The sequence below is a fragment of the Protobothrops mucrosquamatus genome, unplaced genomic scaffold (assembly GCF_001527695.2).
Source record: "Protobothrops mucrosquamatus isolate PMUCROS unplaced genomic scaffold, P.Mucros_1.0 scaffold1151, whole genome shotgun sequence".
NCBI lineage: Eukaryota > Metazoa > Chordata > Lepidosauria > Squamata > Viperidae > Protobothrops > Protobothrops mucrosquamatus.
The window spans coordinates 207,146-222,370 of NW_015387366.1; the positions used below are offsets into that span (position 1 = coordinate 207,146).

At 37.7% G+C, this 15,225-nt stretch overlaps 1 protein-coding gene across 1 annotated transcript in view; it reads right to left on the minus strand.

The window, feature by feature from the left end:
• Positions 1 to 5,652: 5,652 nt before the first annotated feature.
• JAK2 (Janus kinase 2) overlaps positions 5,653 to 15,225 on the minus strand; it is a 75,676-nt gene continuing 66,103 nt past the window's right edge. The window contains exons 19-24 of the mRNA XM_015820620.1: positions 14,008 to 14,197; positions 11,773 to 11,897; positions 9,781 to 9,953; positions 9,451 to 9,568; positions 8,497 to 8,610; positions 5,653 to 6,424 (exon numbers count right to left, since the gene is read on the minus strand). Coding sequence (XP_015676106.1) covers positions 6,317 to 6,424; positions 8,497 to 8,610; positions 9,451 to 9,568; positions 9,781 to 9,953; positions 11,773 to 11,897; positions 14,008 to 14,197 — 828 coding nt within the window. The 3' untranslated portion in view covers positions 5,653 to 6,316. The remainder of the gene's footprint in view (positions 6,425 to 8,496; positions 8,611 to 9,450; positions 9,569 to 9,780; positions 9,954 to 11,772; positions 11,898 to 14,007; positions 14,198 to 15,225) is intronic.

Sequence of the window (15,225 nt, forward strand, 5' to 3'; positions counted from 1 at the left end):
CTCCATTGACTTTTCTTGTCAGAAGGTAGCAAAAGGTGATCACATGACCCTGGGACTCTGCAACTGTCATAAATACGAGTTGCCAAACATCTGAATTTTGATTAAGTGACCAAGGTAATGCTGCAATGCTCGTAAGTGTGAAAAATGGTTATAAGTTATTGTTTTCAGTGCCATTGTAACTTCAGTCATTAAATGAACTCTTTTAATTTGAGGACTACCTGTAAGTTATCTTAAATGCACATTATTCATTTGGTGTACAAGATAATTAAATTACAACCTATACCTCCAACATGCCAAACAGCTGAATTATGTTTATAATACTAATCACAAATTATTGCTTTTATCTATGCTGGCCTATCCACTTAGTTGTCTGCTATAATTACACTGAGCAAATGAAAAGTAAAAACATATCAGCACCCCCAATTGGTTTACTTTAATAGTAATCAATTACATTTATGTATTTAATATCCCTGCCTTTATTAATTTTATAAGGCAAATATGCATAATACTCCTTCCTCCTATTTCCCCACAACAATCTTGTGAGGTGGGTTAGGCTGAGAATGAAGATTGGCCCAGCCATCCAGCTGGCTTTCTTGCCTAACCTGTTAATTAATGAAAGTTAGCTACATACCAAATTAATCTGTTGCACAACAGTTGCAGAGGTCAGGTCTCTTTCTATTCATTTCTTGCAAAAGTAAAAATCTGTTCTCGCATCTGTAGAAATAAGATGTCAGAATTGTCCCAAATATGTAAACCATCATAGGTGCTAATTATATACTGTATAGAGCAATTGAATGGGATGTCTTTTGTCCATAACTCAGTGGCCTTGGATCAGCTTTTTTTTTATACTTGCAATACAGGAATAAAATAACAGTCTTGAGTATAGTGTTGCTGTGTGGTCTTATAATAAGGATCTTGAATACAGTGTTTCTCTGTAGTTTTACAATGAAATAATAGGTGGAACATTTTGAAGTGTTTAAATATATGACATATATATGAGGTTTTTTCTTTCTTTTTTTTAGGAAATCAGTCAGGTAGAAGAGAATCAATATTTTTACCCAGTTCAATCACTCTGTTTACGATCACTTAATTTAGTGCTTTTTGAGTTCAGCTGCATGTAGCTTGGGCTAGACCAGTGGTTCTCAACCTGTGGGTTGGGACCCCATTTGGGGTCGATCGACCATTTCATGGGGGTCGCCAAGCAAGGCTGTCCGCCATTTTTTTTGTCCGCCATTTTTCCCCCTTTTCCGGCGGGTGCCTTACCTTCCTTGGGCTGGGCCAGCTGGTAGTCGGCCTGCTCTGTCTCTGCCGCTTGCCAGCTACGCTTCGGCCGGCGCAGGGGGCGGAACCACGCATGCGCGGCGCTCCTGGGCAGGGAAAGTCCTCGACTTACAACCGGTTGGGTAGTCCTCGACTTACGACCAGTTTAGTCCTCGACTTATGACTGGTTTAGTCCTCGACTTACGACCGGTTTAGTCCTCGACTTATGACCGGTTTAGTCCTCGACTTACGACCAGTTGGGGTCGCGGCATTAAAAAGGTTGAGAACCATTGGGCTAGACTCATGGATGACACTAGCCTTCTGTTGGTTTCTGGAGAGCTTTCCCAGGACGTCCGGATTGACAGGGCTTCCCTCCTTCTTTGCCACCTCTCTGGGGTGGCTTTTGGTCCATTTAGGGTCCCCAGAGAGAAATCAGCCGTAGGGCGCGGATCCCCACAATCCCTCAGCTGTCGCGCTAACTGCACAGAACCGGAAGCCAGCTTGCAACCTTTCCTGTTGGCTTCCCCACTGACTTTCTTGGGAAGCTGGCAGAGATTATAAATGACTATCACATGATCATGCAGTTTGGTGGCAACCAGCCATTAAGTGTGAACAGGCTGCCAGTGACCCAGTACATAGTCATGTGACTTGGAGGGTGGAGGAATACTTTACAACAGCCAGAAGTGCCTTATGGGCCATAAAGCATCTTTTCTGAGGACACTGTAATTTCAAATGACTAGTTGTAAGTCAAGGATTACCAGTATTTTGACCCCTAAAATCATGTCCAAAGAACAGGTCAAAATCTTCAGCCCAACATAGCATTGGAAGGCTAGATTCTTTAAATGGGAAGCAGGATATACATTGTTCAAATCTGCCACTTCCTCAAGTCTTTTTTTTCTCTTGTATTTCAAAAAATGTCCATTTGTAGATACTTTTATGATCAGTCGATTCTTCTATAAAATTTCTGGATAGGGCTACACTCTTTCATAGCACAGATCTGGATCATCACCTTTCATTTCAGCAGTGAAATAGATTTCAGTTTTGCAAGTTAAGAAAAGGAATCAAAAATTATTGGAAAAATAAGAGGAAATGTACAGTTTTAAAAAATATTTAATACTCTGTTATCTTAGTATACATTTAAAGCAAATTATTCTGAATTCTATCGTACTGGACCACAGACCAATTAGCAAATAAAAATACAGAAGTGTTTTACAAAATACAATCTATTTATATAAAATGGTATAGATTAAAAAAAGTTCTAAAAAGCAGTAGTTATATTATCACTTTACTTAATGGCAGCAGTCTTGTCTATGCAGCATTTTTTTCTTAAAGCAAGTCACAGCAATAATTGGTATCATGGTAAACCATTATGATAAAGTAAATAGCGCTCTGGGAAAGGAAAAAAAAAGAGAAGATTTGTAGTACCCTTTTATATTAACACACTTTATTAAAACATATTTGCTTTTGTAGGCTACAGCTCACTTCATCAGAAGCATGGAGTGAGCTGTAGCTATAGAAGCTAAACTTTTTAATAAAATCTGATAATCTGAAAGGTAGCTTCTAGATTCCTCCTGATTTTTGGCTATCATAGACTAACACAGCTCTCTTCCTACAGTGGAACAGGAAAATAACTGAGAACACTATTGATACACAAATAGTATAATGTTTAAATGATATGTACAAAACTGTTATCACAGAATTACATATTTTTATTTGATTGACTGGTTATTATAGTTTTTGAATTGTGTGAGCAACTAATAATCTGAAAGCACAAATAAATCAAGACCTCATGCATAAGGACAGGAACCACAGATGCAAGAGCTCAGCAAACATAATTTTTTGAGAATCTTCCTCTCTTGAAAGCCTCCTGTGTCTTTTAAAACCTTGAATCGGAACACTTTTAAAGTAGTCTCCAATCCAGTCTGAAATACTGTATCCAGAAACTTCCTTGAATATATGGAAATATTTGTGCCAAAAAACAGAATCTGCTTGAATTTCCATTTAAACAGAGCCAAAGTGAAAGGGATAAAATGAAAAAGAAATTTGGACAATGCTTTACTTTTGACAGCAGAGTCCTATCATGTTCACTTAGAAATAAATCTAAGCTCAAAAAGTTTTATTTTGTGCAAGTGTTTATATGGCTGCAACAATGGAAATTCAAAATTGAATAGGTTTCAAACTCTTAAAGCACTTCAAATATTTGTCAAATATTTGAAATTCCTTATATCAGAAAACTAGAATATTCCAATTCTATTAGAGCAAACAAAAAAAAATCACTTGAAAAAAATAAGTATGGAAGAACTTTTCTTTGCATTACACAAAATTCCCTGAGTTTTCTTCCTTTATATGGAATATGAAATCCTCGATCAGATGAATGCAGTTCAATAACAAGACCGATATTAAACCTGATGCCTCGTGTTGTTTTCAATCTGATGCTCCGATAATTTGGTTAACAGGGGAATCCCACCACCAAGCATTTACCACAATATTCCACAAAACCAAAATGCAGTTTCTATACAATAAATTTTATATCAATGTACAAATGTGCACCGTATCATCCAAAGCCATTAAAAATATACAGTCAAACTCTCTTAAAATGCTAGTGGAAAAAAAATTCAGCCGTCAATAACAGGATAACAGACATTTTACAAAATGTAACTATTTACAATTTCATCCTTCCTGCCCCTGGTTGCTTAGCATAATTTCCTACTCTTTAAAATAAAATTAAGGTTTTACCTGAGCAAATTAGATACTGGGATGGCTCCTCTCATAAAGGGACTTCCTATCACCTCCCATCAATAGAACTACGGTTTGTGCATGGATTCTCCAAAATACATGGATCTTGTCCCCTTACCAGTGAGCCAGACTGAGGAAGCTGGCATATTTAGGAAGGGGAGCTTCACATATATGCCAGGCCCAGTCAGTCCACTTTGATATATATATGCTAGTGCTCATAGCGGCACAAACAATTTTAAACTGGCACCCATAGGCTGGACATCTGCATTCCGAGGTACTTGTTTAATTCCATATAAGATTGCTGTACCTTCTTCTATGCTTGAGGTAGGTAGGTAAGTAAACTGACTAGAGACTTATAGAATATGGCCACCTACCCTACATTTTGCTAAAAATGCATTTCAAGTTTTAATTTGGCTTCTGTAGCAAAGAACCACTGCTTCTTTGACCAAACTTACTCTTTCGATATTAGGAATTTAACTGAGCTCAAATTTGCTTAAGAGAAACTTTACATTTCAAATGCAAGACTTGGTGGTCAAACTATGGAACAAGGTATTCAATTCACTTGCTTTCCTCTGAATTTTTATGGCCAGTCCTTAAGTTAACATAGAGTTTGAAAGCGCAAGAGTGCCAGAAACAGCTTACTATTTTGCAAACATGAAGTTGTGCCACTGATACTGACAAGCATAAATCTGCAGTAACTAACCCTTATTTCACAATGTAGGCAGTATAATCGCAACCAATTCCTATTACATGGCTGAAGTTACATATAGCCAAATCATACAATAACCCAAGAAAAGATGGGCCATGATTATCCTGTAACATCACAGACATACTTCTCCTTTCAGGTGAGTGAATCATCCTATAAAAGTTAAGGAAATAACAAGACTAACAAGGATTAAGCTGCTACAATATGGTTCAATCTTTGCACCTTTAGGAGACATAGTTAAGCTTTACAAATCCACGAACACAAAGGTAGGAAAATAAACAACTATATGCTTATTTAAAAAGGCAATTTTAATAAGTTTTCTTTTAAAAAAATACTTATCTGTTTCCCCCCCACACACACACAAAATATATACAGTGCATTATACTGCCTCAACAGGCACATCTGCTTTTGCTGACCCACCACTGGCTCAGATAGGCATATAGTTGCTCAATCAAGTACTAAACATATTATTTGTTCTCGTCACTGGAGCCACAACACCTTGACATGGTGAAAACTAGCTAAACTAACATTAAAAAAATGTAAGCCCTTGTGTAAGCCATGAAAAAGCATGAGGAACCATTTTGTTTCCTATAGAAAAGGCAAACAGGAATTCCAGGGAGCTTTTTGGAATGTAATCCACAGGCACTCAGAATTGCCTTATGAATTCTGGCAGGAAAGAGATGTCTTTTGCATTTTGCAAAAGTTTTCTTTTTTGAATGCCACATTGAACGTATGGGGATCTTCCATGCTATAAAGGCAACTCCAAGAACCAGATGTGCTATCTTCTCCTCTTATCTTGAGAGCTCTTTGCTTCTCCACCATATCTTTTTATGTTTAATGCATATTCTCAAAAGAACTGCATAATCATACATAAGAAATATGCAACAGGCAAATGAACAAATTAATCTCATCTACTTTTGGGAAACACAATGGACAAATGGAGACTAAAAAAAAGATTGGAAATCATTTTGTTCTAATCAGTACAATCAGTACAATCAGTGATCAAGACCACAGCATGAATCTGATGTCCACAGGCATTGCTAAGCTTTAATTCAAACATTTGTTCCTCTTCAAAGTGATGCCTTTAGGAATGTGATTTTTTTTAACAGTTGTGCTGAAGATGAATAGTACACATTCTGCAGGTAATCTACTGTTTAAGAGCACAATTCCACTTTCTTAGAATAAGTCTCAAGAAATTAGTAGGGCATAGCCCATGAAAGAGAGGGTATAGGATTGCTGCCTAAATTTTGTTCGGCTCAGAAAAGAAAAATTCTGTAGACCAACTCTCCACCTTTCCATGACTTTTCTTCTTGACGTTTTGATTTGCAAATCCGTATTAGGTGATACTGACTAACTACTGTTTTACTCTTTTAAAAAAGGAACTTTTTCTATCAAAGTGCTTTCCATTGGTGCATTGTGATAGCATTCCTGATGAAGGAGCTAAAGCAGAGATCTTCACCGTTTGTAAGTTTTGATGGGATGATTTCCTCAAAGTCTCCACCTTCAAGGATAGGAAGAAGATGTATGAGAAGGCCAATAATCTGCAACTGCCGAAGGAGCAAAGTACATTTGCTCTGCATGTTTTCATGTCCCTTTGAATCAAGGTCAATATTTTCATCCGCCCAGGCCTTCCCTTATGACATCCACTCTCAAAGCAAGATCCCTAAAAGATGGCCGCTGACTTGCACTATTATTCCAACACTCTGCCATGATGATATAAACCTTGATAAGAGAAAAACATCAGTATGAGATAACAATAACATCAATAATAACAATCCATTAAAAATCCTAAGGAGCTGTTTATTTTATCTCGACTATTAATAACCTTGGAACCAAAGACACTGAACACTTTGGTATACTATACATTATCTCATATAAAAACCTTACTCTCTTAGCATCTTATACTAAATGCATCTAATTCATAGGCATACAATTCCTTCATGAGGCAAGAACAAGACTGAGGAACTGGCTTAGTCTACATCAGGGGTAGTCAACCTTGGCTCTTTTATGACTCATGGACTTCAACTCCCAGAATTCCTGAGCCTTTCTGGGAATTGAAGTCCACGAGTCATAAAAGAGCCAAGGTTGACTACCCCTGGTCTACATGATATATAATTTTATAGAAAGAGAATAAAATTTAAACTGTTCTATGGGAAAACCAGAAATCGATTACTTTCCCCAACTTTCCCCTATGTCTTTGTCGCCACCTTACCTATTAAATTTTTTTCTATTGCCAATGAGCCTGGTAATCATAATTCTAAACTACTGAGAAAAAAATTCTCATTCCATTTAGCCACGAAGTTTTATCAATGAAGTAAATTTGGGGAAGCTGTATTATACACTTAAGATCATTTCTTATTTTCAAAAGGGACATCTATAGTTTCTTTTGAGAATACTTTTATGATATTTTACATCTGGAAGTGAAAACAATCTTATTAGTGTCAAGTAGAGAAAATGTTATTTAACTGCTTTGTTATTATGGTACAATCTAAACATAAGGAAACATTTGTGACCATAAAAAATATCCACTGAATTCAAAATGCTCTGAATTCATTTTAGGAATGACTCTCGTTCAATGTATCTGGTGGTAGTAGATTTTTAAACAAAATATAGGAGGACCTCTAAGAACCAGGAAACTGAAAACAGCCCCAATTCTAGAGGGGACCATTGATTTCATCATCAATTATTACATTTTTAGGCTGCTACTTTGTTTCTAATTGAAACGGCTAATTAGAAATTAAACCACTTTTGATTTTGTAAGATGCCTGAGAGGTAGATGCTGATCACAAAACATCAGGTAGTCTTCATTTACAATCAGCACTGAAAAAAGACGACTTATATTCCTTGAAGCTGTTGTTGCAGCATCCCTATGGTCACGTGACTGTGATTCAGGTGCTTGGCAATAGGCTCACAATTACAATTGTTGCAGCTTCCTGAAATCACACGGTCATCATTTGTGACCTCCCCTGCTGGCTTCCCACAAGCAAAGTCAATGGGGAAGCTGGCAAGAGTTTGCAAGTTGCTCCCAATGCTTTTTCTCCCAAGGAGATTCTGGATGGCAGGAGATCTTATACTCTGTAGTGCCCATCCATAGCACTGCCCATAGCTCTTGCCCACGGATCTGCTTTGCTGGGATGTGGCCTAAACCATCCGAGACAGGAAGCGATGATGAGAGCACTCCTCAATGATGGTGCCCCCCCCTGCAGACTTCCCTCCCTGCACCTTCTGTTTTCAGTCAACCTCTCCATTTCACAGGGGTTCCTCGGGTCTGCAGCTCAGTAGGGAGAAGAAAACCGCCGAGCGCAGTAAGGGAAATAGAGAATTCACGAATGAGTAAGAACCATACAACCTGCACAATGTAGAATCAGTCTGAAAAACTGGGAGCCAAAAATCACGTCTTTTCTGGGCACAGACTAAGTCGTGACTGGGAGGTCTCCTGGCCCAGGAGAGGCATGGCAAGCTTGACAGACTTAGTCTAATTGGGCAGGAAGACAGAGTTAACCCATTCGTGGATTCTCCATCTTCATGCTGGAGAACGACTTATGCAGTCTTAGCTTAACAAATAGCAAGATTGCCTGGATTGCTGTCACTAAGTGATGCGATCATGTGACAATGCACTTCATGACTGAACCATTTAATAATGGAAAGCCCAGTCACAATGGCTGTTGTAACCTGAGGACTGCCTGTAGTCCAATGACAAGTAAATGCAAGCAATCTCTCTCTGATGAAACCATCACTACTAACTGCAGAAACAATACAGGCATTCTCATTGCGTGCAAGTTATAACCCAATACCTCATCAGGGCATCCATCGGGTCTCGGCAGCCTCCCATTATTCTTCAAAAGCTCTATCAAATGGAACACAATCATCTGGTTTTGCTTATCATTTCCAATCATGCGCATGAACTCCTGAAATAAAAATCCAAAACTGAACTGTTGTAACAATAGCATTCTAGAATTCTTTCTTTTCTTTTTTCTTTTTAAATTAAATTTGGATTATCAGGGCAAGTAATAAACACAGATGAAGCAACAATAAACTTAGGGACAGTGAAAGTTGCAATCATATCACCCCATCATAAATACATACTGGTTGCCAAGTGCCCAAATTTTGATCACATAGCTATGCAGATGCCACAACAGTTTTAAGTGTGAGGACTGGCTGCAAGACACTTTTTTCAGTGACATTGTAATTCTGAACGGTTGCGGAACAAATTAAGTCAAGGACTACCTATAATTGCACTTAGCGGTAGCAGCCACCAATGTGTCCGATAAAGAAAGCAGGCTCTTTGCACTGGTTACACTTAAAAATAAACTTTACTTGGTTCTTCCTCTCTTTGAAATTTTTCCATTCAATCTGGTAATTTTATACATGTTATAATTTTAAGTGTTTGAGTTTCACAAATCCTTGCCTTTCTTTTCTCCCATATTCTCTTTTTTTCCCTTGCATTTGTCTCTTGAACACAAGCTAAAACACATTTCCGGCAAGCTGTTTTGGAGATTTTTTCAACAAAGAACTGAGAAAAAGTGCTTCAAACAAATAAATAATACTTTTGTATTATGTGCTTCAGATGTGATTCTTCATTGAGTCTCCTGTTATTATTTGATTCAAGCTACTTTTGGTGGTGTGGCAGAAACATGTAAGGAAGTAGAGCGTGTTGCCAAGAAGCTAATCTTTTAAGTCAAGAAGATAACTACAGCACTGTACTTTCACATATAAAAATGATGTGGGCATATATACACATTACTTACCGCTGGAGGGCTTTTATTCTTGTCTATATAAGTGAAGAGTTCATACAAAACCACACCAAAGCTCCACATATCTGAGGCCACAGAAAACCTGTTGTCTGTCAAAGATTCCAGAGCATACCTGCCACGTAAATTTAATAAATAAATACATAAAAACACCTGCAGGATAAAATGAGAGGGCTCAGAAATCTGCAAATGCAAATATTACTTTGAGCATAACCAGGTTGAGTGACTTTTTTATTGAGAAATTCATGGGAGTTAAAAGCCAGAAGTCTTACAAAATAATCTATTGCATCCTTCTAGTTTAGAATCTATTAGCAATCAGAAACATACCAAAATATAGGACTCTCTCCTGGTTCCTTTACTTTGTAATATTCCTTATCCTGTGGCAAAACCTTTGTCAAGCCAAAGTCTCCAATTTTCACTCTGCTTTCATTCTCCACCAAGATGTTCCTTGTTGCCAGATCTCTATGAACGTATCTTTTTGAACCCAGATACTCCATGCCCTATATATAGATGAAATTATGAAATCAAAATTAATTGGTTTAGTGAGTACCAGTTTATGAGTCATGTAACTTATTTCTGAATATTGGACACTTTTTTGCAATAATATCCCATTAAGCTGATAAAGAACAAGGCATTATAAAGTATCAAAAATCATCTTGCACTCTCAGGAGAATTTTTTTTTACAAGACAATATTGAACAGGAAGTTTCCTGAAGCTGATTATAACTCATCATTTTCTATTAATTACCACTACATGTCACCTTTGTCTTTCTTGTGTTGTTAGGCCAGAAGGATGAAATGATGAACTGTTTGGTTCTTAAGCTTGTTTCCATCATGCATTGACATGTATACATTACAACTGACTTTTACTATATTCTTCACATTCTAGGGCAGAATGAAGCTTGGGGGATCTCTAATCCAAATCTATCTATATCTATCTATCTATCTATCTATCTATCTATCTATCTATCTATCTATCTATCTATCTATCTATCTATCAATCTATCTATCTATCTATCTATCTATCATCTATCTATCTATCTATCTATCTATCTATCTATCTATCTATCTATCTATCTATCTATCTATCTATCTATCTATCTATCTATCCTTTCCTTTTCTTTCTTTTGTATGTTTTTAGTCAACTAGAAAATGGATATTAAATATTGGTATGAATTATTTAGGTGATTCAGATAAGAGCAGAAACAATTATTTCTGTTCCAGGATATCTTTCACTAGAAACCCATCCAAGTCAGAGTTTGGATCCTGTATGTAATTGTGAATGCAATACTGCTAAAATGAAATGAGTATGGGCTTTATGGTTTGTGGAAAATGAAATGAGTATGGGCTTTATGGTTTGTGGAAAAAAATCCTGTGTGTGTGTGTGTGTGTGTGCGCGCGTGTGTGTATGTGCATGTTTGTGTAAAATATAGCTGCCCATCTTTCAACCAACTGTGGTTGGCTCCCAATCAAAATAAGTGATCTACAACCATTCTTTTAGTGATTATTCAAAGTTACGATAACACTGAAAAAAGTGACTTATGGCTGGTTTTCACACTTATGACCATTGCAGCATCCCCATGGTATTGTGATCAAAATTAGGCAACTGGCATATATTTATGAAAGTTGCACTGTCTTGGGGTCATGGGATCAGTCTTCCCCAGTTGGCTTCTGAAAAGCAAAGTCAACGGGAGAAGCTAGATTTGCTTAATGACTGCATGATTCACTTAACAACTGCAGTGATTCACTAAACAACTGTTGCGTGATAATAAAATGGGGCATCTCACTTAACAACTTGCTTACTAATGGAAATTGTGGTCGTAGATTGAGGACTACCTGCATTAAAAGGCTACTTCAGGAACAAATGAAGTAAGAAGTATCACTATCAAGGGCAGAGAAAAATCAGTTGATGCCTAGGATAATCCCACTCTACACTTGTAATCAGATTACAAACAGCGTTCATCATTATTACATTATAGAACTTAACCTTTTTTCTCTGACCGCTATAGAAATGCCTTCCCTCTCCCATCATCAGTCAAATGAAGAGGAAACTAGTGCATTCAACTGCTTTTCGCCATTAAAAACTAGCATATGTCAAGAAACAAGATGTAAAAAAAAAAAAAGCAAACAAGAGGAGTCATGACTGTGTTATGAAAAAAAGATTGATTAAAGAAAGGGAATGGATTGATTTTGTGCCACTGATGAGGAAAAAAACATTTCCCTACAAGAATAGTTCATGCCTAGAGTTTGTGGAAAACAATGAAGACTGTAATTCAATGTAATCCCATAGTAGGTTTAGTAGGGTTAATTAATGTATTACCTTACATATCTGAGAAGCATACTGTAGGAGTTTCTTATGATCCAACCTGTCCTTGTGTTTCTGGAGATAATCCCGTAAACTTCCATAGGGTAAATATTCCATTATCAACTTCAGATTTCTCCGTCCTTTCCAAACAAACATAAATATTTAGAATTATAGTTTAAAGTGACTTCTTCATATATAGTACTGAAATTCTCTTGCATAAGGTTACGTCTGACATGATTATGGCCAGCAAACATGTTTCTAAAAAAGAAGGGAAGAATCACAATGATTTTGTCCCTTCAGATAGAGGCTTGTTGTAATCCAAAACACCAATGCTGGATGAACCTTAATATATATTAAAGCTTCAGAACATTACACTTAAAGCTCTAACTCTATGCAACTATTCCATGCCAACACAACAGAAAACAGCAATTAATTGAACCATGGCTCAATAACTAAGGGCATTATATTATCCATGTGCTTATCGTTCCAAATACAACTTTCAATCCTGAGCCAGCCAAGGGAGGCTGTCGAGATTCTGTCCCAGTGCTTGGAGGCTGTTTAGGTTTGGATGGATAAAAACCATCTCCGATGCTACTAAGACCAAGTGGTAGTGGGTGTGTGGGTCACCCAGATCTCATGATATTCTATGTTTGATCTTGGATGGGGTTGCACTTCCCTGTCCAAGAGTGTTAGGTGATCTGAAGGATCTTTCTGGATTCACAACTCTGGCTTGTTGAGTAGGTAGCAATTGTGGCCAGGAAGGCCTTTGGAATTTCATCTGCTGGGCCAGTTTTGTCCTTTCTTGGATCAGATAGTCAACTCATGCCCTAGTCACTTCACTGCTGGTCTACTGCAATGTGTCCTATGTGAGGTCTTCCTTGAAGACCACCTACAAGTTTCAACTAGTGCAAAATACAGCAGCATGGGCAGCATGCCTCAGTATGCCCATTTAACACCTCTGTTTTGTGATCTGCACAGGTTGCCAGTTTGGTTCCAGATTCAATTCAAGGTGCTGATTGTTACCTATACAGTTCCACATGGCATGGACCTGGGTTCTTGAGGGACCACTTGTCTTCCAGAGTATTTACCCTGACAATTCAATCTAGCAAAATTGGCATGCTCCAGTTTCTTCAATTAAATAATGTAATCAATAGGGACTCAGGAAGCGTACCCTCTCTGTAGCAGTGCCTGCCTCTAGAATGAGGTTCCCCCAGGCATCAAATGACGCCCATTGTCCTGGTGTTTAAAGGCTCTAAGTGAATCCCCTTTACATTCTTTTTTTTCAATCTGGGCAGTTCCTATCATCTCTCTATCTTGTATTCCTTATTTCTATTACTGATTGTATCTTTTAAAAATATTTTTACTTGTGAGCTGCCCAGAATCATTGGGAGTTGGATGGGACATGAAAGAGGGAGGGAGGGAGGGAGGGAGGGAGGAAGAAAGGAAGAAAGGAAGAAAGGAAGGAAATACAACTTTCTATCCTGAACTGACAACAGGACACAAATATGAGAAAATAGAAGCTATTTTCTAACTTCTGCTGTTCCCTGGAGAATGAACAAGAAAATGATTGTAATGTGAGCATCGCACATGCCCTCAATGAAACAGGTATCTGAAATGAAATCACACCGTTTTCAGGCAGATACAGAGAAACATGAAGCACCTACATATTGCTGAACTGTAACTCCCAATAGCCTCAGACAGCCTGACTAATGAGCAATAGTGTTTCCCAGTAACATATGGATGGCCTCAAGCTCACCAGTTTGATTAGTAGTAGCTTCTGTGATTATTAAATAGATTTGTAATTAAGACATGAAAGGCCAGTATTATCTAGTTTGGTTTTGAAATACCATTACTTTGCTTCTAGCATCAATCAGCAGATTTAAAAGTAAAGCAAAACAGGTTTTAGGTTTGATAGTAATACTCTTTCAAGCAAGTATGAATATGTACAAGAGATAATCTTTAGAAGTTAAAAAGAAATAATTTTGCAATTATTTAAAAACCACTGCTAATCGTAGTCTATTTCATGCAACAGCAAAAAATAAATACCAACAAAAAAAACCCCCTCATTATGAAAAAAAATAAGCTTCTCAAATTTTATGTCCAGCAAAACTAACCAGAAATATTAAGACAAAAACAAAGAAAGTAGCAGTTCATAAAAATGCTTCAATACATTAGCGCCAAATATTATCACAGGCCACCAGCATGTTGCTTAAGTAGGTAATGAATAATGTGATTAAATATGCAAGGTACCTGCACTATAGCACACTCCTTTGTATTTGACAATGTTATCGTGTTGCAGAGATTTGAGAATTTCAATTTCTCTTTCGAAATCTCGCAGGTATTCTTCTGTGCTGTGCTGCAGTTTCTTCACAGCCACCACTTCCCCTGTATTATCTTGCAGTGGATCATATCGACACATTTCCACACTACCAAAATTACCCTGCAAAACGAAGATATAGAAGCATTTTGAAAAAGGTATATGCGTGTGGGGAGAGCAGCCAGAAAAGCAGGTAGTCCTCACTTAGTGAACATTAGAACAGACCTCCCTAAGGCTACTTATGACCTAGTTCCCGAGTACCGACAGCTGTACGTACAATCTCCCATGGTCATGTGATCACATTTTGGGCACTTGGCAACCAGCTCTCATTTATGGCCATTTGCAGTGTTTCAGAGTTACATGACCATAATTTTGGATATGTTTTGCTAGTTTCCACTGTTTACTTCCTGTTTCTGGCAAAAAAAAAATGCCCATTGAAGAACATCAGATTCACTTAACAACTGTGGTGTTCACATAACAACCACTACAAAAAAGGCCATAAAATCAGAAGTGGTCATGTGGCGCCCAACAACCATCACAACTTACAACCATAATTCTGGGCTCAATTATAGTCATAGGTTGAGGATTATCTGTACTACAAATTGTTCTTTCAGCCTAATGCAGGGCTTGAGGCTGATATATGATGTGCTGTGCAATATTCCAGCCATTAACTGGATGTACCAGCAATTCAATACAAATAGCTGTCCTAGTTTGCATTAATTCAGTGTATTCAAATGAAGGAAAACCAAATTATACACAGATAAGAATAGGTTATAGCCAAGATAAATGCACTCCCAGGGGTGGGCAATTATTTTCCCCAAGGGTCCACATGAGAAACTGAGACTCTTGTGGAGGGCTGAACCGACAGGGCTGTGAAGGTGTGTAGGCACACATGCATGCACATACGTAAATTAAAAATAAAATAAAATAGCAGGTGCCTTCAAAATAAAAGCAATCCATGTGGGCTGGACAGGGACAGCCAAAGGACTGAATATGGTCTGGAGGCCATAAAATGCCCAGGTCTGCCTTAGGCAGTGATCTACAAATCTATTTTTTTTAAAATTCTATTCATGAAAGGTAAAAGTAAAGGTTCCCCAACTCCAGTCGTGTCTGTCTCTAGGGGACAGTGCTATCTCGGTTTCTTAGCTGAG